At 34.9% G+C, this 22,023-nt stretch overlaps 2 protein-coding genes across 2 annotated transcripts; one reads left to right on the top strand and one right to left on the bottom strand.

The window, feature by feature from the left end:
* Positions 1-185: 185 nt before the first annotated feature.
* On the bottom strand, positions 186-8,418 carry LOC112091637 (photosynthetic NDH subunit of lumenal location 1, chloroplastic). Its single transcript, XM_024165788.1, has 8 exons — positions 8,237-8,418; positions 8,046-8,148; positions 7,067-7,150; positions 6,863-6,936; positions 6,636-6,758; positions 871-942; positions 685-781; positions 186-462 (listed from the first exon to the last, which is right to left on the bottom strand). The coding sequence occupies exons 1-8, from the start codon at positions 8,288-8,290 to the stop codon at positions 359-361; spliced, it is 711 nt and encodes a 236-aa protein (XP_024021556.1). The 5' UTR covers positions 8,291-8,418; the 3' UTR covers positions 186-358.
* An 8,152-nt stretch (positions 8,419-16,570) lies between these two features.
* Positions 16,571-19,562, top strand: LOC21408104 (receptor-like protein kinase THESEUS 1). Its single transcript, XM_010098352.2, has one exon. The coding sequence runs from the start codon at positions 16,761-16,763 to the stop codon at positions 19,284-19,286; it is 2,526 nt and encodes an 841-aa protein (XP_010096654.1). The 5' UTR covers positions 16,571-16,760; the 3' UTR covers positions 19,287-19,562.
* Positions 19,563-22,023: the final 2,461 nt, after the last annotated feature.

The raw sequence follows: 22,023 nt of genomic DNA, 5'->3' as shown, positions 1-22,023 counted from the left end.
TTAAGGGATTTGAGCTCTCGATCTCAATATTAAAGGTAAGGGTGTGAATTTACCGCTTGCAATCAGATTTGTTTCTGCCATCCATTGAAAAGGAAGGTCTTGGTATGATTTATGTCACAAAAATGATTTTATCCACGTGATACGCATCATTATGGTGTCCCATCTCATGTCATGACCCAACAAAAGAAAATGTAGGATTGGTGAGAGAACATTAAAGCCTTGAGGAAAAAAAATCCCACGTGTAGGAAGTAGTAATTAAGTTTTTTATAAGATATATACACCAAATATGCATTTCAACAATCAATCAACAGGACAAAAACAAATCACCATCCACTACTGATATCCGGCAAGAAGCTCATTAGATATCCAACACCCTGAAAGAGTCTGCCACCACTTTCAGCTTATTGCGGACTCTTCTCCAGCGTCTTTCATTTGCCACAACTATTTGCGTGTAGTATCTTCCTGTGGAAATGGTTATACGCCAAAGTTAAAGAGTCTTTTTCAACTATGGTGGTTTTCACACAAATGCAATATTCAATTACATTCTGCTCATTCATATTGCTTTCCTGTCTTCTCTAGTTTGAACTTTGTTTGCAAATAAAGTTTCCTTCATATGCATCGAGTGGAATTGACAACTTCGTTGGCTATAGTGATATAATGTTCTTCGTAAGACAGTATACTAACCGTTTGCAATCGCGACAGTTGCAAAGGAAGTGACGGCGAAGTTTGGGGATGTAAGTTGGAATTCAACGGTGTAGTAGTTCTTCCCGTCAATGTTTTTCTGCATGCAAATCGTAACCGGGAGTTACTGAAATATTTTGCAGATTCGAATGAGAGATATCCAATTTAATTGGTGCAAATAGTTGATACCTCTTGCATGTCAAAAATGGTAACTACTTGATTGGGTGCAGCTAATTTATATTTTACCAAATCTGGAACAACCTGCTTGATCCAACACAAAAGCTGGTCACGGATCTGTTGTTGAGACTTATTTGGAAGGACAAAAAATTATAATATGAAAAATGTGGAAATATGAAATTAAACGTCTCAATTAGCAAAACAGATTGTCAATTAGTTAGCTGATTGTTTGTATTTCTTTATTTGTAAATATTTGTTTATTTTTGCTGATTCCTAGGCCTAGAATCAAGGGTGATATCGGATTGTGATTTCCCCTTCTTTTCTATTTAATCTCTGTACATTCACTATGGAAAATTAAGAAATAAGAAAAATAGAATAATTTATCTCCCAAATTTCTTCATGGTATCAGAGCGCCCTCTGAAAAACTAATCAATTTCGCTCCCCGTCGATCTCCTATGGCTTCATTTTTGCCACCTCCGACGGGAAATCAACTCCGATAGGCGTCGCGAATCTCCTCTGGCCATCACCGACGCTGTCAGCCTTCCTCTTAGTCGACGTCGTCAGTCTCTCTCTCAGTCTCTGATCTGTCGTAACCCATCTCCGATTGAAGCCAGCTTCATCGACGGCACCTCTGATTTCTCTTATCGAAGCCGTCAATCGTCAATCACCATCTTCGACGATCCCCGTAGGAAATATCGTGGACGACCCAGCAACTACCGTCGACTATCTCTCTGAGAATTCTTCATCGTCGTTCTGGGCCCTTCATTGTAGTTCTCCATAGAACATCTTCAAAACTTTGTCGTTTGTTGTTTCATTAATAGTGTTCCTCATCAAGCTGCCCATATATTGTCATTCCGTCGTTTTTTCTCATCAAACTGTCTATTGTAGTTCTGTTGTTTCTCTTCAACAAAGGCAGAGAACATTAAAAAAAAAAAAAACAAAATGACAAAATACGGTATGGCTGGAAATAAGGACTCTACTTCCGGAGCATCTTCTGACCAACCAGTTGTTACTCAAGGAGGGCATGAGGGTACACTTCTTCCTATCACTAGGCACAAACTCAACGGCAATAATTATCTCCAATGGACTCAATCTGTTATGATGTTCATTTGTGGGAAAGGTAAAGATGATTATGTAACTGGTGCAACGTCACAACCAAAGAAGGATGATCCCAAATTCAAAATCTGGAAGACAAAAAACAATATGGTAATGTCTTGGCTCAGACTAATGAAATTGGTGAAAATTTCATGTTTTATGGAACAGCCAAAGAGATTTGGGATGCAGTGAAAGAAACCTACTCCAACAATGACAATACGGCAGAAATCTTTGATATAGAGAGCATTCTTCATGATTTGAGACAGGAAGACCTATCTGTCACTCAATATTTCAACACCCTAACACGTTATTGGCAGCAACTAGACATCCTTGAAGAATTGGAATAGGACAGTCTTGGAGATAGCATCAAGTACAAGAAGGTAATCGAAAAGAAACGAATATTCAAGTTCTTACTTGGCCTCAATAAGAATCTTGATGAAGTCAAGGGTCGAATCATGAGTACCAAGCCTCTTCCAACTATCCGTGAGGCATTTTCTGAGGTCCGAAGAGAGGAAAGCAGGAAGAAAGTGATGCTACGGAACCAAGCCAATCTGCCAACAACAACAGAAGGTTCTGCTCTTGTCTCTCACAGTGCCAATCCGCCAAGCCTCGACAACAAAGGAAAAGAGGCTAGACCTTGGTGCGACCATTGCAGAAAACTTGGTCACACCAAAGACACATGCTGGAAGATACATGGCAAACCGGCTGACTAGAAACCTAGAGAAAAACGGGGATTTGCTGTAACTACAGATGAGCCCTCCAACTTAGAAGTCTCTCTATTCAGTAAAGAACAAATCGACCTTCTTCAAAAGATGTTCAACCAAATGCAACCTAGTGGTTCCACTCCAGTCATTGGAACTGGGTCCATAGCCCAAAAAGGTAAATTCTCAAATGCCTTGAGTGTCAAAACAGAGAAACCCAACATGTAGATAATCGACTCAGGCGCCTCCAATCATATGACGGGTGATCCTTCATTATTTCAATCTTATCATCCTTGTTCTGAGAACTACAAAGTTCGCATTGCAGATGGATCCTTATCCTCTGTGACTGGTATTGGGTCCATAATAATCTCACAAGATCTTATTCTAAAATCTGTCCTTTTAGTACCCACTCTGACATGCAACTTGCTGTCCATCAATAAACTCACAAAAGATCATAACTGTGTTACTAAATTTTACCCTTTTCACTGTCAATTTCAGGATTTGGACTCGGGGAAGACGATTGGCAATGCTGAGGATTGTGCGGGGCTCTACCTCTTCAAAGTTGAAATTATTCTTGAGAAACATGCTCGATGCGTATCTGTTCCAGCCAAAGTGGGTCAATCCATTAGGGATCTTTTTTCAGTGTCTGAGTCCAATAATAACAATAGTGCAATCATGTCATGGCACTATAGATTAGGTCATCCTAGCTTTGTGTATTTGTCAAAGTTGTTTCCTTCATTATTCAGAAATAAAAATCCAAGTTTGTTTCAATGTGAAATTTGTCAATTATCAAAACATGTGAGAAACTCCTTCCCTGCTCATGATTACAAAGCATCCCATCCTTTCCATATGATCCACAGTGACATTTGGGGTCCTTCTCGCATCACTAATATCTCAGGGAAAAGGTGGTTTGTCTCCTTTATTGATGATCATACAAGAACAACATGGATATTTCTCATGAAGGAAAAATCAAAGGCAGGTCCTATCTTTAAAAACTTCCATTCCATGATCCAAAACCAATTTCAAGCCAATGTTCAAATCTTTAGAACAGACAATGTAAAAGATTATTTCAATACCATTCTTGGGGAATACTTACTGGAAAAAGGAATAGTGCATCAGAGTTCTTGCATAACTACCCCTCAACAAAATGGCATAGCTGAACGGAAAAACCGACATCTTCTTGAAGTTGCTCGTGCTCTCATGTTTACCTCCAATGTTCCAAAACATTTCTGGGGAGATGCAGTACTTACAACAGCATATCTCATCAACATAATGCCATCTCGGGTACTGAAATTCAAAACTCCATGTCAAACTCTCTCTCAAGCCTATCCTTCAACTCGGTTGATCTATTCTCTTCCTCTCAAAGTGTTCGGATGCTCAGTGTTTGTCCGTATTCCCTCCCATCTGAGAAGCAAATTTGATCCCAAAGCTGTTAAATGTTTATTCCTTGGATACTCATCAAATAAAAAAGGATACAAGTGTTACTCTCCAATCACCAAGAGGATCTACAATTCTATGGATGTTTCTTTCATTGAAGACCAACCATTCTACCTAAAACTCATATTCAGGGGGAGAATTATGCCCCTCAAGAAGAATATAAGTTTTGGTTTGACCTAGATCATCCGACATTCACTGAACCTCTACAAATAGAGTCAACCGAAACTCCACAAATAGAGTCAACCGAACCTCTACAAACAATACAGCTCACTCCTCAAACAACTCAACTTGAAAATCCTTCCATCACAGACACTCTTCTGATCCACAAAACTGGTACAGATTGCAGACAAGTGTACTCAAGAAGGTTGAAGACTAAAAAGGGGATAGAGCATCCAATTCTTCCTAAGCAAAGCCAGGAACCCGATCTGAGTCCAAGTTTAGAAATCAATCCTTCAAGTAACACTGATAATCATTCTGATTCATTGTTGAGTAATGATCTTGATGTCCCTATTGCTAATAGGAAAGGTGTGAGAACATGCACACGTCACCCTATTTCCTCTTTTGTATCTTATGATAGATTATCTCCTAGCCACCAAGTCTTCACCACCAATCTATCAAAAGTTGACATTCCAAATAGCATACAAGAAGCAATTACCCAACCAGAATGGAAGAAAGCTATTGATGAAGAAATCCATGCCCTAGAAAAAAATTGTACTTGGGAGTTGACAGATCTTCCAGAAGGCAAGCGTCCAGTATGGTCCAAATGGATATCTAATGTTAAGTATAAAGCAAATGGAAGCATTGATTGATACAAAGCCCGGTTAGTAGCAAAGGGATTCACTCAGACATATGGAATTGACTATCAAGAGACGTTTGCCCCAGCGGCTAAACTGAATACAGTTCGAGTCTTGCTGTCTTTGGCAGCAAACTTAGATTGGCCTCTTCATCAGTTAGATGTGAAAAATGTTTTCTTGAATGGTGACTTAGAGGATGAAGTCTACATGGATATTCCACCAGGCTTTGATACAGAGAATAACGCCGACAAAGTGTGCAAGCTGAAGAAGTCCCTATATGGCCTTAAACAATCACCTAGAGCTTGGTTTGACAGATTCACAAGGGCAGTCAAGAAACATGAATTTTCACAAGGACAGTCCGATCACACGCTATTTTCAAGCACTCACCAAGCGGGAAGATCACTATTCTTATAGTTTATGTGGATGACATCATCCTTACAGGTGATAATGAGGAAGAAATGGTCTGGTTAAAATCAATCCTTGCAAAGGAGTTTGAAATCAAGGATCTTGGAGCTCTAAGGTATTTTCTTGGCATGGAGATAGCCAGATCAAAGAAGGGCATATCAGTTTCCCAACGAAAGTACACCCTAGACTTACTAAAGGAGACGGGGATGCTTGGGTGCAAACCAGTAGACACTCCTATGGATTCAAACTATAAAATTGGAATGAAAGAGGGAAGTGCTCCGGTTGACAAAGGACGTTATCAACGCCTTGTGGGAAAACTCATCTACTTATCTCACACTAGACCTGACATTGGATTCCCAGTTAGTGTGATTAGCCAATTCATGAATAATCCCACTAAAAAACATCTTCATGCAGTGTACCGGATTCTCATATATCTCAAAATGACGCCAGGAAAGGGACTGTGTTTCAAAAAGGGGCATGATAAGAGCATTAAGATCTTCTCTGATGCAGATTGGGCAAGCTCCGTGACTGATCGAAGATCTACCTCAGGTTATTGTACTTATGTGTGAGAAAACTTGGTTACTTGGAGGAGTAAGAAACAATCAGTGGTAGCTAGAAGCAGTGCTGAAGCTGAATTCAAAGCAATGGCCAATGGTATTAGCGAAGGAATGTGGCTAAAAAGACTCCTAGAAGAACTAAAGAATCCCAGTGAAGGCTCCATGAAGATGTTTTGTGATAATCAGGCCGCGATAAACATTGCAAAGAATCCTGTTCATCATGACAGGACAAAACACGTGGAAATCGACAGGCACTTCATCAAGGAGAAAATTGAAGGAGTAATCAAGATGATTTATACTCCCACGAATCTGCAAACCGCAGACATTCTCACAAAGGCTCTATCATGAGTCACTTTTGAGAATTTGACTTCCAAGCTGGGAATGATTGATATCTACTCACCAGCTTGAGGGAGAGTGTGGAAATATGAAATTAAACGTCTCAATTAGCAAAACAGATTGTCAATCAGTTAGCTGATTGTTTGTATTTCCTTATTTGTAAATATTAGTTTATTTTTGCTGATTTCTAGGCCTAGAATCAAGGGTGATATCGAATTGTGATTCCCCCTTCTTTTCTATTTAATCTCTGTACATTCACTATGGAAAATTAAGAAATAAGAAAAATAGAATAATTTTTCTCCCAAATTTCTTCAAAAAAAAAAAAAATACCCTACTAGTAGAGCACAGTTCTAAACTGTCAATCTTTTATCAAGTTCTGTTAAATTATTGTACTTTTCTCAATCTGATACAATTTTAATGTATTCTCCAAAGTAATATGAATGACTTCCTACCTCTTCCATTGGACCCAAATCATGGATATCCTTCTTATCTGTTGGAATGAATCTGACCCTAACATTTTGCAGCTGTAGATATCTATCCTTAAAAGCAGAATCATGTGCCCTGAAGTCAAAGTCCTAAACAATGGAGAAAAGAATACAGGTTATTATGATTAAGATAGTTGTTTCTTGTTTAACAGCTAAATCTTGACTTAATCATTCATATTAAGTAATTGTTTTACCCTCCAATCTGCCGGGTAGTAATATGAATACCCATCTTCGGTGTCGACAAAAGATCGATAGTTTTCCGGTATCTCTGCCCAATGGTGAAAATTAGTCGAGGCAAAATGAGGATTTTTTATCCATAAAACAACTATGAAGCTATCTTATCTGTGACATAAACAGAACCATCGTCAATTGTTATCCCATCAACAAGATGTATATACCTTCGGCAAAGAGGGAACTTGCACGGAGAAGATTTCCAGTTAGTGCACCTACTCCTAGTAGTAGTGTTATCCTCCTGCAATGGCCTAAATTGCACCAAGGTCATGAACATACAAGAAACATAGAAAACTTTAGTTAGTTTGAATAAACCATCTAATTTACATTTATTAAATCCACTGTTACATATTAGTAAGTAGCACGTCAATCTAGCTAGAAGATATATACGAGTATTTGGCACATCTGTAATTAGTAGAGCTTTTCACTATGGTCAAGGTATCTTTAAACTTTTGATTTTCACAAATTACTATCCTAGTAAATCGATGAGAAGTTAAAATTTAAATGGAAATACCTTCGTACACATTATGGTGAGCTCGTTTAAAGGAAGAGACTGAAATTTTGAATGATAATTGGAACATATCATGTCCACTTGATGATGTTTTCTTATAAATTTTACTATCATCGATCGATTCGTGGGCACTAAGCAACATTTTATTCCATTTACAGGATAATTTACTAGAATTAAACAGGTCATTTGATAACTTGCTAGTTCACTAATTCAATCAAAATTATGGGACAAAACGCTAAAGACTATAAGAAAAGCTCCCAATAATTCAGGGCTAAAGTACGTCTATCAAAAGAGGACAAAACGGGAAATAAATGGATAACAGTCTAACTCATAATAAGCCTTCTCCTATTATCAAAGCACAATTTTGAAGAGCAAACAATATCTGGATATCTCCAGATAGGCATATTGTATAATCTGTAATGAAAAACTAGGTCGCCATGCATAAAAAAGGTCCACTTGGAAAATTCGAATCTGAAGTCGAATTTGACAGAAAACCTATTTCTAGCGTAAATATTAACTCCTGATTTCTAAAGCCAAATTCAAATAAATTTGATGTGGGTGTCTCTAATTTAAGCTAGATAACTACTCATATGCGGAGAATTTGTGAGAGAAACCAGAGATTGTTTCTTTCTTACCTTCTCCATTGGAGGCTTTCTCTCCTGAACATGTGATTCTGTTACACGAATGTAGTGGAGAAATAGCAGCTCTTGATAAGTCATTGTAATGAGGCAAATTCAACTAGAACACATCACAAAGTTTGCATAGATTAATTAGTAAGTTCTGAGAGAATGTGTATTTGACTTGTCAGTATGCACAAAATTCATACCTTGCTATAAATGGTAGTGGAGACCCAGCTCAAAGAGAGTGATGAAACTGCCATACTTGACTAAAAGAAAAATTGGATATAATAGCTTCTCATATATGGTGGGTTTCCAAGTTGGGGAAAGATTGGAGTTTGGTTTTGTGATTGGTTACCTTGGTTTTTTTTTTTTTTTTGGTAGTTTTGTGCCATACATCATGTGTACGTTTCATTCAAAGAAAGTGGATAGATAATACACAATAGTACAATGAGTTGTAGAGATCCTTCACGAGATAGGCACGTGAGTGGCTGGATAACGGCATACATGATACACCGATGCCTAGTTTACTTCACAGATTCGAGTTTTTAATTCGAGATGAGATGTGACATATTTTGAGAGTTTTTTACTGTAACAGAAAAAGTTAGATGTGATATTTTTTAACAGCTTTTTACTGTAAAAATTTAAAACTGAAAACTCGAATCGGTGAAATGAACAAGACCTAAACTTATTTTTGCTTTCTCAACAAAAATTGAAGGGTTCAATAAAAAAAAAGATAATTTGAACCATTGGTCCCTAACCTCTTTAAGGTGATATTTTGGTCCATCTTTTTTTTTTTAAATTTTGACAAAAAGGTCCTTAAACTCTACAAATGTTGGCAATTAAGCCATTTCCTTCTACTTATGTTAAGTTTTTGACGGAACCCGTCAAGTGCACAACGTGTGCTCCAATTTAGAAGGGCATCTTGGTAAAGTAATTTTTAGTTTATAGTTTAATTGAAAGAAATGTTACGGGTCTCAAAAACTTAAAGAAACACAGAATTAGTTAAATACTCATCTCAAAACGTTCATTAACTATATATCAATAGAAAAAAAAATTTTGATCTTTGCCGGCGACGACTAGCTAAGCGGAGGCAAGCAGATTTGATCGGGGGAGGAAATTGACATTCGAGGACGGCGCGGGGGCGATGATGGTGCTGTGAACGAGGAGGGCTTCAGAGAAGACGACGGCATTGGAGGTGAGGACGGCAGGTAACGGCGGCGCTGTGCGAGCGTGGGTTTGGGCAGCGGATGATCGTGGGTTTGAGAGGGCAACGGCGGCGGGGGAACAAAAATTGATCTTTGCCAGCGACGACTAGCTAAGCGGAGGAGAGGGAGAGGGGTGGAGGTGATCGTGGGTCTGAGCAATAAGAATAGAGTTATCAATGGGTTCCTTAATTGAGATTCGTGTTTTGTTGCCTCTTGATCAACAAGCAAGCAAGCTATATGAGTTGATTATTTAAATAATCAGCAATAAGAATTCTGCATAAACTTGAGTAAATTCCATTATTGAAATTTGAAGTTTAAGGATTATGAATTTTCAACTCTAAAAAGCTTGATAAAAAAGTGTATCAGAATGAGCTTTGAAGTTTTTCTCTACTTTATAGGGAAGAAGATTTTTCTATTTTTGATGGAAAAAAGTTAGTAATATTTCAGCTTGTTCAAAAGAAAGAGCCTTTGATGCATTTTCTTGAAGATTCTTTATGTGGGTATGTTTAGATCTATTCTCAATATGCTGGGCAATGGGCGATTGTGCGTCTAGGCATTCTATTCTCATGTTGATTCCTCCCAACCAAACGCCACCTGAGGGGTTTTTTTTTTTTCTTTTTTGGGTGAGGTCAGAGGTATTTTTTGTCTTTTCATAGGAAAAAAGGGAATGTGATGGTCCAGAAAGTAGACGGAAATGGCTTAATTGTCAACATTTGTAGAGTTTAAGGACTTTTTCACCAAAATTAATAAAAGAGATCAAATTGTCACCTATTAAAGAGATTAGGGACTAATGGTGCTAATAACAAAAAAAAAAAATTTAAGGGTTATTTTTCTATTTATTTTTTTGAGTTTTTTTAGAGTTAAATTTTTTTTTTCTTTTTCTTTTTTATTTCTGAATTTGGAGATAGGGAATTCCAACTCAACACTTAAGGTGTAGTTATGACTATGTTATTAAAAAAAAAAATTGTTTGAAATTTTCTATTATTTTTTTCCCTCTTTAGATTATTGTATTAGTCATAGTAATCACCAACGGTCATTATATAGTGCATATTGTAATAACTGTAAAAAATATGATAAAATATTGTGCTAATTAATTACGTGAAAATGCCGAAAAATAAATAATTAAATAAATATGCCTAACATTGTATTAAGATGGGTCTAGACCGGTCACGGGTAGGGCTGGTAATATGGGTCACAACACGATTCGAAAACGACACGAATTTTGCGAATTAGGGTTGAGAAAAAAGATGTTCGGGTCAGAATCGGGTCGACCTGAAATTGACACGAAAAACACGGGTCAATTCGGGTTGGACCCGCCTAACTCGAACACGATACGAAACTCGTAAAAAACTAAAAAATACATATATTTTTCATTTCATATTTTAAATTTTATTATGAACTTGTGATATCATGATAGTTATACTCAAAATCTTATACTATTATTTGCTTAATTTCAATGGATGTTATTGTAATTCAGTGTGTTATGAATTTTAAGTTATTTCTAATATGTAAAAAACTAAATAAAAGTATACAATTTTCGTGTCATTTTCGGATTCACGGGTCAATTTCGTGTCACGGGTCATTTTCAGGTCGTTTCGTGTCAACTCGTAAAGTGGTCGTGTCGTGTTCGTGTTGCAATTTTTAACGTGTCATGGGTCGTGTTCGGGTTGACTACAAATTTTAAAAAAACGATTAAAACACGACACGAACACGACACGTGACACGAATTGCCACCCCTAGCCACGGGCTTAGGTGCATAGTTCCATCTCTAATATATTAGCACACAATTTGTTAATTAATAATCATTATATTTATATTAGAGGCATAAAGAATCCTTGAATTAAATATCATGAAAACAGGGAAGTATATGTCTGTCCGCTCAAAATTTGTGTGACAAAAAATTGCATTATTTCTATTTTTTTGACAATCACATTATTGCTAATTAAGATAACAAAAATTAAAATATTAGTGGTGGCATTATAAAAATTTAATAGTTTAACCCATAGATGGCTGCTAAAAATTTTGCACCTAACTGTATGGACCATACTGTACTATTTCTCCATTCAACTATAGGTACCAAAATTGTGCCTTCAACAAAGCCAAAAATGCATATAAAAGCTGTGAGAGAGAGATAGCAGGATATGATCTTAGTGTATATGCCTGTCATAATATATTATTTGTCATACTTGGATCATATTTTCTTGATTGGTGAAAATGTACACAAAACGCATCCTACACTAATTTTTCAATCTTCTTACTTCCAAAGTGACAAAAATGACCAACAAAAACAAGATGTTGTGATTGCTACACCGTCCCTGACAAGGTCTTGCAAGTTTTCAGCGCTTCTCGATTGAAAATGTTGATGTTTTCCTCTTGTCCATGGCCAATTTGGCACAGGTCCTTTAACTAGAGTGGTCATCATTGCTCCCCAACACCTTTGCCAGTCTACCTCTGCAAAATTTTCAAATAGTTTATTTTTCTAGTATAACTGCTAAATATCACCACTAATGAGTATATGAAAGATTTTGATTTGATCACATACTTTCATATAAGAATGTAAGAATATATCAGACCAACCCAACTCGTACCATTCCCTTTAAGCTTACATGAGTTGTGGACTAGCCTTGCCTAGCCCATTATTTTAGTGGATTAGAGTGGGCCTAACCATATCTAATAACCACTCAGCAAGCCCGCACCGTTGGTCACTTTTTATGAGCTAGGCTGGCCGTACCATAGGTCATAATCAGGCCAACCCATCTTAGCTTGTTTTTTCTTTTTCAAAGTTTTTATTTTTTTATGAATTGCAAAAACATATTTATAACAAAAAACCTATATAGTCAAAGAAAATATGAAAAAAAAGATTATATACGGGGACAAAAAATTAGGTAAGAAAAAAAAGAGTATAGCTAAGATTATTGAACATAAAATGTTTTCAAGATTTCAAAATAAAAACCAAACAAACAAAAACAAAATAAAAAACAAATATTATTCGTAACTACGATGTATTACTCCCGATATAAGTATAATAAAATAATAAGTATAATAAATATCCAAACTTTGAAACTTATTTATATATATATATAAAGTTATAAATATGCGTTTTCAATATCATAATATATATTTTCTAAACATATATTATATATATTCATTGAAAAATATATTTTTTAAGCAATGGGCCTATATGGACTGACTCGTGATTTTCTATGGGCCGGTCCACGGACCCCAACTTATAGTTGGATCTCTACAACATGTCATTTTTTTTCCGTAATAATAGAATAAATAGGTAACTTTTTTTTAGAGTTGAATTAAAATGTGGTTTAGTTTTACAAATATCACTTATATGACTGATTTTTTGAATTAATTTATTGGTACCCTAAAAATACTTTCAATTGATTTTTTTGTGCTTTTATTTATAACCAACTTCCATATTTTCCTCATAATTGAATTGTTAAAAAATATCTAACAGATTCATGTAAATTTTGAATTACTCTTAATATGATTATACTAGATTCTTTTTAAAATTTTAAAATAAAAGATTCGTCTAATTCATCTAACTTTTAACGTCTTTTCAATTACATTACTCCGTGCAGTATTTTTTGAGATTCCTACGAGGTTTTTCTTTTTTTGCCTTTAATTTGCATTTACATATATATATATATATATCATATCATATCTCATATATATTGCCATGTCTTGTTATTGTTTCATTATATATATATATATGTATATATATATATATTTATTGTTATCTCTTGTAACAGTTTTTTTTTTTTGAAATGGATAAATAGTTTTGTATATATAATGATATATGTTTTCCCTTTTTGCTTTTAATTTAGGTGTGGATTGTTTTGTTTAATGATATTGACTTTATTTTAATGATATGGTTTTGTGTACATGTATAACGAAGATTTTTGTTATATCTATGGCTATTTGTATGTTCCTTTGTTGATTTTGCATATATAATTTTTGATTATTTTTATAATGAAATTGCTTGTATATTAATGATATGGGTTAGAAGAATTCATTGTTAGAGATGAGAAAACTAATACTTACAGTGTTTTGGTCGTTTTGATAATGACGGTGCTTATATTTTAATGACATGAGCTATAACAATTGTTTATCACGAACAACAACACTAATATTGCTTTAGATCATATTTATGATGATATTGTTTGTATTTTAATAACGAGCTAGAAAGATTTTGGTAGATTTGAAATATTAAATACTGATATCAATTTGTTTTGTTTTGTTTTGTTTTGTTTTTTTTTTTTTTTGACTTGATTAGTCAGAATCTAGTTAATTAAATTTACTAATGCCAACTATTTGATGGTTTGAATTTTAAAACTTACAAATACTCATATATCGTGAAGAGCAATTTAATTAACTTGTGATTTAATGATATCTTAATTTCTTTATTTTAGGGATTTAAATTTTTTTTAAAAGGTAGATATCCCACAAAAATATGGGGAAAAAGTAGAGCAATATCTAGATTATGTAAAAAATTAATATATCATTATAAGGTCAATAATGTAGTTACATAATACGTTATTTAAATATCATTATACAATTAAGCTATTGATGAGATATTCTTAAACTTAAGCCACATTTCAATTCTAGAGTTGTAATTCAGCCATATGTCTAAATGTTATTTCAAAATGTCATCTGATATTTATTCCAAAAGGACTTAAGGACCAAGTTGGCATTGTTGTGTTGTTGAAAATTTATGTTGTTGTTGTGCTGTTAGTAAGAAGTTGCTGTGACTAAAAACATGTAGGTGTTTGGAAATTTTTTTTTTAAAGTTGCTGTGAATACCAAAAGTAGAAATTTAGGTGTTTGGTAAACTATGTACAAAATTACTGTGAAGATGTATAATGACTAAAATAAACATACTTTAACACACATATTTATAATTAGTTTTATCTCTATTTTTGTAGTCAATATTCATAATATTTATACACTATAATACAAAAAACAATTTTAATTAAAATATCTCTAAAAAATAAATTAGTTTTATTTAATGAGATAAATTATATCTACAAAGAAATTGAATAATGTAAAGAATTGAACGTAAATTATTTTTCAAACTTGTAACATTATAATAAAAATAATTATTAAAATTTAGCATAATATATTTATTAAAGATTTTTAATTTTCAAATAAACATTTAAAATAAAATATACTCTTTAATTTAATTTGAAAGAAATAAAATGAATTAATTAAGAATTAAATTTTATTATTAAGGTCATTTTAGTAAACTCGGATAATGACAACAGAAGTTGCTGTGAAAAATAACTCATAACCTGCTTTTCAAATTATGTTGTGGGGTAGCAAATTTAAAAACTGTTGGACAAAAGTAAATTTTTCCAAACCTACTTCTCAAAATACTGTAACGAATTACGACCTATGATTCGAATCAGGGTACGAATTCACCAACCAAACAATCCACTTTAACTTCTTAAAAAAATCAAAAAATAATGTCCAAAAGTAATGCTAAACGGCCCTAAAACATGTCCCCTTACCCTTTTTTTTTTTTTTTTTTTTTTTCCCTTTTAAAATAGTTTCACGTTTTTTCAAGCAGCAACAATAGTGAAAACGACACGTCGTTTGTACTTCAAAAGTCTGTGTCGTTCGTTGCCATGGCAGAAGTCGGTAGATCGTCCAATATTCATTGATTAGAAATTTTAAGAGATACACCAGCGCAAAGTGAGTTGGGTCCAGCCAGCAGCCAGTTCAAAAATCCAATTCATGAAGATTGAAGATATTAATTACGACAGACTACACACCAAACCAATATTCACGCTCATGCATTTACTTTTCACACGTTACTCAGCTTTTGCATTAAGAAATTTAACAAATGAGTTCTGGGTTAAGCTTCACTAAAATAATAACACTTGGGCTCGCACATTCATAAGCATTGCCATGTGATCAACATTAACACTTCTGTCAGTTATATATTTCCTGCTCGATTGCGTCTTCTTCTTCTTATTTTCTAATAATCTAACAAAAATTAGAATTAAAATGTTTTTTTTTTTTTTTGTTTTTGTTTTTGTTTTTTCACTATATTTTCTTATAGTAAACGTTCTTCACCCTATCAATAGCAAACAATTTTTAATCATTATATATTAAGTCCGAATCAAATCACAGATTTTTTGCTATTAGTTTTTCTTTTTAATGGGATTAAAAGGCTTGATGAGTTTTTCCAAGATTTTCCCAATCAGAGAAAGATTAAAGAATGAAAGTAGCAGGGAGCTCAGAAAATTCAAAATACAGTTGGTCAACAGAGGAATCCAGAATCCACTGACTGTTTGCTTTGAAGAAAGGGAAGGTTTTAAGGTTTTGGAGTTGAAAAAGTTTTTTATAGCCCCAAGAAAGCTACACGCCCTTTCTTTAAAAATAATTAAAAATGAGATTAAAAAAAAATGAAAGCATGCTGGTTAAGTTTGACATGCATATGACTACTAACTTCCGGATTACGTTTTATATCAGCAGAATGCACACATATGATGTAATTGTTTAAGATATATATATATATATACATACATACATGTATTAAAAAAAAACAAGAATGCATACAAAAGAGTCTTGAATGCTAGGCATTGGAAACAGTTGAAAAAAAGGTGCAACCGTCTATTTTCTCTCTCTTGTTTTGTAATGATAAATCAGTTTTATTTCAACTTTCCTTTTAACTGCTGCATGTTACTGTCCATATATTTTTTTTTGTCCTGTTACCACATTATGATACATTATTAAATCGACTTAAATACTAAAAATGAAAAGGTGAATTAAAGAACATTTTAAATCTTTTAATAATAGAGAAATATACTAAAATGATTATCTAATAAAATGAAATTAGTAAAATGATTTTTTTTATTTGTTATGAAGAACGATCATTCGGCCGTTTAAGTAGACACTGAAATTAGTATGATTTGGGTTCCACATCGTCTTGTCTTTATTTATTATTATTGTCTTGGTTATGTTACTAATAAATTGACAGGCTGGAGGCTGGCATGCCCTCTAGGGCCCTTTGCCTTAATTGCATAGTAGATGTGGGAAAAGAAAGAAAGAGCACAAACTCCAGTTAAGTCAGTTGCCCCAACTTCCAAAACTCCTTTATTTTTTACTCTTTAAAGCACTTTAGAGCAATTAGTTGGTCCATTTACACTCACTGAGACCAGACCTTGGAAACTGCGGCTTCACTAATATGATTCCTCCCACACACACTTCTTTTCCCTTTTTCTATTTCATCAGAAAATTCCCCTCTTTTTGTAACTCTCACATTTTTTTTATTCTTTTCCTTTTCCTTTGTTTTGGTAAATTTCAGAAGTTGGGTATTTTTTTTGTTTTTTTTTGTTTATTTCAGTTCCAGTCTAAACTTATACATGAGATATCAGATACCAACATGTGGTATGATATCATTGTATGTTAAATTCTTTCCTTCCTTGTTTTCTGCTATGTTCATTAGCTAAGAGAGAGAGAGAGAGAGAGGGAAGAATAAAGAGAGAGATAGCTTGTTATAAGCAAAACAATGGCTGATTCAAACTGTACACACATTATCTACTTTTTTTGCATTTTACATGTTCCATACATTGTATTTGCTTCTTTTATTCCCCAAGACAGGTTTTTCATTGACTGTGGAGGAAGCGAGCCTTTGGAACTTGAGGATGGCCGGGTTTTTGAGCCTGACTGTGGGAATTCACATGTCAGTGTGTCAAAAAATTCTGTTGTTGTCCTTTCAGAACCTCAGGTGACTGCTTCAAACGATTTGAATCTCTACAATTCAGCTCGGGTTTTCGGAGAAACTTCAGTCTACAACATTGTCACCAAGCAGAGTTCTGGTCAGCATTGGCTGAGACTTCATTTCTACCCTTCTGAGAATCCAAATTACGACTTGCGATCTGCCACTTTCTCTGTTGTGGCCAACGGAATTACTCTGCTTCACAGGTTTTCTTTCTCAAACTCCGGCGATATCACTCCTGTCCTCAAGGAATATGTTGTGAATTTGACCGGAAAAAGCTCGAAAAACTTGGTACTAAAACTGTCTCCATGGAACGGTTCAGTTGCATTCATCAACGGGATTGAGGTTGTGTCAGTTCCCAACAAGCAATTCCCTTCTAGTGCATTGCCTATTCCAATAGAGAGTGAAGTTGAAATTCCTCCGAATGTAGCTTTTGAGACGGTTTATAGAGTGAACATGGGGGGTCCTCTTATAACTCCCAAGAATGACTCACTTTGGAGGACATGGGAACCAGATGAGCCTTTTCTCCTCAATGCTGCTTCTGCAAAGAGTGTTGCTGGCAATCCCAGTTCAGTTAAGTACCTGAGTGGGGTGTCGGTCGAGATTGCTCCGAATTGGGTTTATGCCACGGCTCAAGAGATGGCGGATGCGAATGTCACCAGCCAGAAGTTTAACATCTCATGGGGTTTTGATGTTCAAGATGGTTTCTCCTATCTTATTAGGATGCACTTTTGTGATATTGTTAGCACATCTCTTGAAAGTCTGGTTTTCAATGTGTATGTTAATGAGGAATCTGCTTTAGACACTTTTGACATCTCAAGCAAAACAATGGTTCTATCGGCAGCCTATTACATGGACTTTGTGGCAAATCTTCCGAGCAGATTAGAACGGATTTTGGTCCAAGTGGGTCCTTCTAACTTAGGGGGTTTCCCATCAAATGCAATCTTAAACGGTTTGGAGATCATGAAAATAAGCAATCTCATTGGCAGCCTTGATGGGAACTTCCCAACCGATGAAATTGATTCCAAGTCTTCTAGCAAGAAAAACTGGGTGGTGATTGCATTTACTTCTGCTTCAGTAGCTTTAGTAGTTTTGGTGCTAATTCTAGCAGCTTTGTTCTTCAACTTACAACGAAAAAATCCGAAGAAACCAAAGCGTCAATTCTCATCATGGTTGTCAATTCCTACTCATTTGGGAATTTCTGATTCAAAAGTCTCCATTGGCAGCTCTGCTTCAACAGCACATTCACTTGGTTTAGGCCGCATTCTGGCTTTCTCGGAGATCAAGGAAGCGACGAAGAACTTTGACGAGGGCTTAGTTCTTGGTGTTGGAGGGTTTGGAAAGGTCTATAGGGGTGTTCTAGAGAATGGAACCGTGGTTGCAGTGAAGCGTGGAAACCCAAGATCACAGCAAGGACTCACTGAATTCAGGACAGAAATTCAGATGCTTTCCAAGCTTAGGCACAGACACTTGGTTTCCCTCGTAGGCTATTGTGAGGAGCTCAATGAGATGATCCTTGTTTATGAGTTCATGGCTGGTGGGCCTCTCAGAAAACACTTGTATGGCTCTGATCTCCCACCACTCACTTGGAAACAAAGGCTTGAAATATGCATTGGAGCTGCAAAAGGACTTCACTATCTTCACACAGGAGCAGCAGACATCATAATCCACCGCGATGTCAAAACGACAAACATACTTCTTGATGAAAATCTCACCGCAAAAGTTGCTGATTTTGGTCTCTCCAAATTAGGCCCTACTCTTGATCAAACTCATGTGAGCACCGCAGTAAAGGGCAGCTTTGGATATCTTGATCCCGAGTACTACAGGAGGCAGCAGCTCACGGAGAAATCAGATGTGTATTCTTTTGGAGTAGTACTAATGGAGATCATATGCGCTAGGCCTGCTATAAATCCTTCACTACCTAGAGAGCAGGTTAACATAGCAGAATGGGGTATGAACTGGCAAAAGAAAGGAAAACTGGAGAAGATAATAGACCCTCATCTAATAGGGTCGATAAACCTCGAATCCCTTCGAAAGTTCGGGGAAACAGCGGAGAAATGCCTGGGTGAATATGGGGTTGAGAGGCCAACAATGGGAGACGTTTTGTGGAACTTGGAGTATGCTCTTCAGCTTCAAGAGGCCTCCATTCAAGCAGCCTCGGCCGAGAACAGTGCAAACTACTTTCCTGATATTCCTGAATGGCTTCCACAAAATGAAAATCATAGTGGTGAGTTTGCAGCTATAAGAAGTGACCAAGGATCTGATGCAACATCCAGTGCCGTTTTTTCGCAGTTGATGGATCCAAAGGGAAGGTAGTTTGATCACAGATTTTTTTAGCTATGCTAGCTCTGTTTACTCTTTTTGTGACTTAGAGCTAAGCCTTGATTGAGAATTCACTAGGCTTAATTTATACCAAAAGAGAAAAAAAAACTTGGATTAATAGTGATTAACTTAAATGCAAGTGTTTTTGCTAGTCAATAGTATCATCTTCTCCTGATAAATATGCAGAGAAACCATGAAGAGAATATTGTTGGTTTTATTTTACAGGAAATTTTTGAAAACAATGTGCTTGATGAATGCTACTGCCTCATTTTTTATGCCAGATTAACAAAAATAGGACAAATGAGTTATCTTATTTTAGGCTTTTTTTTTTTTTGAATTTAAAGGCATTATTCTTCTATCCATATCACAGAAAAAAAAAAAAACTATTATCATCTTTCATATCATTTGGAGCTTCTTATTTCAAGCGCAAATATTCCATGGATATCAAAAGCCTGATAAGCACACTTGTCATATTTCAAGTTCATCATAACATACACTACTATGTGTGAGATGGTGTAGGGATTTTACATCATGGTATACTATTATTAGAAAGAATTTTTACAATGGAAACATCTCATCGCACGTCTCTCATAAGGCTTTTTACCTCAACCGTACGATTCAAATCAGACGGCCCTATGACATAGTTTGGATATGAGAGGAGTTTTGAGCGACACCATTACACCTGCTTTATAGGATTGCTTGAAAATGACTGCTTCAGGAAAGATAAGAAGAACTACCTTTATAGTGTTTTTGTTTGTATTTCTCTTTTGCTTTTTCTTTGACATAGGTTTGGATAGTGTTTGTGTTTGTATTTCTCGTTTGCTTTTTCTTTGATATTGCTAATTTCAAGAGCTTGTTTGTTCAAAGCAGATACAAAACACATAACGTCTTGTTTGTGAAGATTTGCCATAACGTCTTGATAAGGACAAACCTCAATCATGCAAATGAGACAATACAATTCAACAAAAAGAAAAAAAAAAAAAAACAACAATAAAAGAAAAATTTTTCCTCCAAGCATCCAATAATTTGGTCGGTCCTATAATAATGGTATTGATGGGAAGTCGGTTCTTTTGTCTCCATGAAACAAAATATATGTAATGAAGTCATTCTCTATGAAAATAAGTGGTACCCAATAAATTTGTTTTTTGGAGTGACCTACAAAAGGAAAATCGTCATCAAAAGTGCATCTTATATATATATATATAAAAGGGTATTACTTTACATGTTTATTTTCAATTTGTTTAAAATATTTTTCTGCCAAATTATAAATGCATCCCCCAGCTTAAATATACAATGCTTGGTAATTAATTAAATGCATATGGGCATGGACCTACTCTAACATCACAAAATAGGACCACTTACAAAGTCCTCGTGATTATTTCATATGATGGACTTGTTTATAAAACCCTTCACCAACCCTATATTCATTATCATATTTCTCTTTCAAGCTTAATTAAGAGCATTGAAGCTTGGAGTATTTGACTAATTCCTTGTATGCTTGCATTGGGTATATTCTGTAGTTGTTTTTTTTTTTTTTTTTTTTTTTTTTTTTTTTTTTTTAAAAAGTGTTCGGGCCAACTTGTGCTCTTTTGGACTAATTCCACATAACCTGTGCATTGTGCCCTCTGAAGGTTCCCTACATTTTCCCTACACAGAGTTGTTCGAAACATGGCGACTTAAACTTTTAGGTCCTGTTTATTTCACCGATTCAAGTTTTTTTACATTTAAAAACTCTAAAAAACAGTTGCATCTAACTCTTGTCCTACAGTAAAAAACTCTCACGTAAAGTTACATCTCAACTCGAATTAAAAACTCAAATCATCGAACTAAACGAGCCCTTATTGTTTAAAATGTAAAGTTCGAAGAATGTTATTTGAACTTTTAGTACAAACCATTGAAGTGCATTCTGAGTTGAAGTTTTTTTAGTTCAAAATGTCAAATTATTGGTTCGAATGCCTAAAAAATATTTATAAGATGCTGATTTATTTGAATTTTTTGGTTAAAACCATTTGAACCAATGAACCAAATAGACTCTAAAAATTTTAGCAAGTGGTTCATTATAAGTTCTTGATAAGTCAACATAATTAGTTCGTTTCAATACATATCTGTTTATTCGTTTTTCTTGAAGAACAGTATCACAAATTATTGTTATTCTTCCTACTAATCATATTCAATATATTAATTTTGAGATCTACGGATTAGCATTATAACACATGATCCCGTACAATTTTACTTGACAAATTTTAAGGAGTTAAAAAGATGTCACTGTCAATCATCAGTAATATTTAGTATTTGCTTTCATGAAATATACTAAACTCCTTGAAAACTTTGCAACAACCAAAAATAATAAGTAAAAGGTGATGATATAAACACAAGGGAGGGAGGAGCCACCTATTGCCGCCGGGGTATAGGAGGCCACTTCACCTGATTTTTTATAGACAATTTTATAAAATTTAGTAATTTGTCTCCTTTATAATAGTCTAACCTAATTTTTATTTATATATTAAATTTTAATAGACGTCCCCGCCTCTCTTAACTTATTTTTCTGTCTCCGCCGCTGTATATTGCCCTTATCACATGATTTTGCCTATATCATGTAACACTCGCATCAGATACTCACATGGAAAACAGTGGTGTAAATGTAAATCTTCTACTCTCTCAATGATCATATTTGGAATTGGGACCCATGAGTTAGGGGCCACCAATAGCCGACCCTATTTAAGCTTCATGG

Source organism: Morus notabilis, unplaced genomic scaffold, assembly GCF_000414095.1.
Source record: "Morus notabilis unplaced genomic scaffold, ASM41409v2 Scaffold139, whole genome shotgun sequence".
Lineage (NCBI taxonomy): Eukaryota > Viridiplantae > Streptophyta > Magnoliopsida > Rosales > Moraceae > Morus > Morus notabilis.
Note: the sequence above shows the minus strand (reverse complement) of the source record. Positions and strands in the feature narration are given on the sequence as shown.

Excerpts from the sequence above, each read along its gene's own strand:
- LOC21408104 (XM_010098352.2), top strand. The coding sequence starts at position 16,761 with ATGGCTGATTCAAACTGTACACACATTATCTACTTTTTTTGCATTTTA.
- LOC112091637 (XM_024165788.1), bottom strand. The coding sequence starts at position 8,290 with ATGGCAGTTTCATCACTCTCTTTGAGCTGGGTCTCCACTACCATTTAT. Across the intron at positions 6,759-6,862 it reads ACTACCCGGCAGATTGGAGG|GACTTTGACTTCAGGGCACA; the intron begins GTAAAACAATTA and ends TCCATTGTTTAG. Across the intron at positions 782-870 it reads CCATTTTTGACATGCAAGAG|AAAAACATTGACGGGAAGAA; the intron begins GTATCAACTATT and ends ATTTGCATGCAG.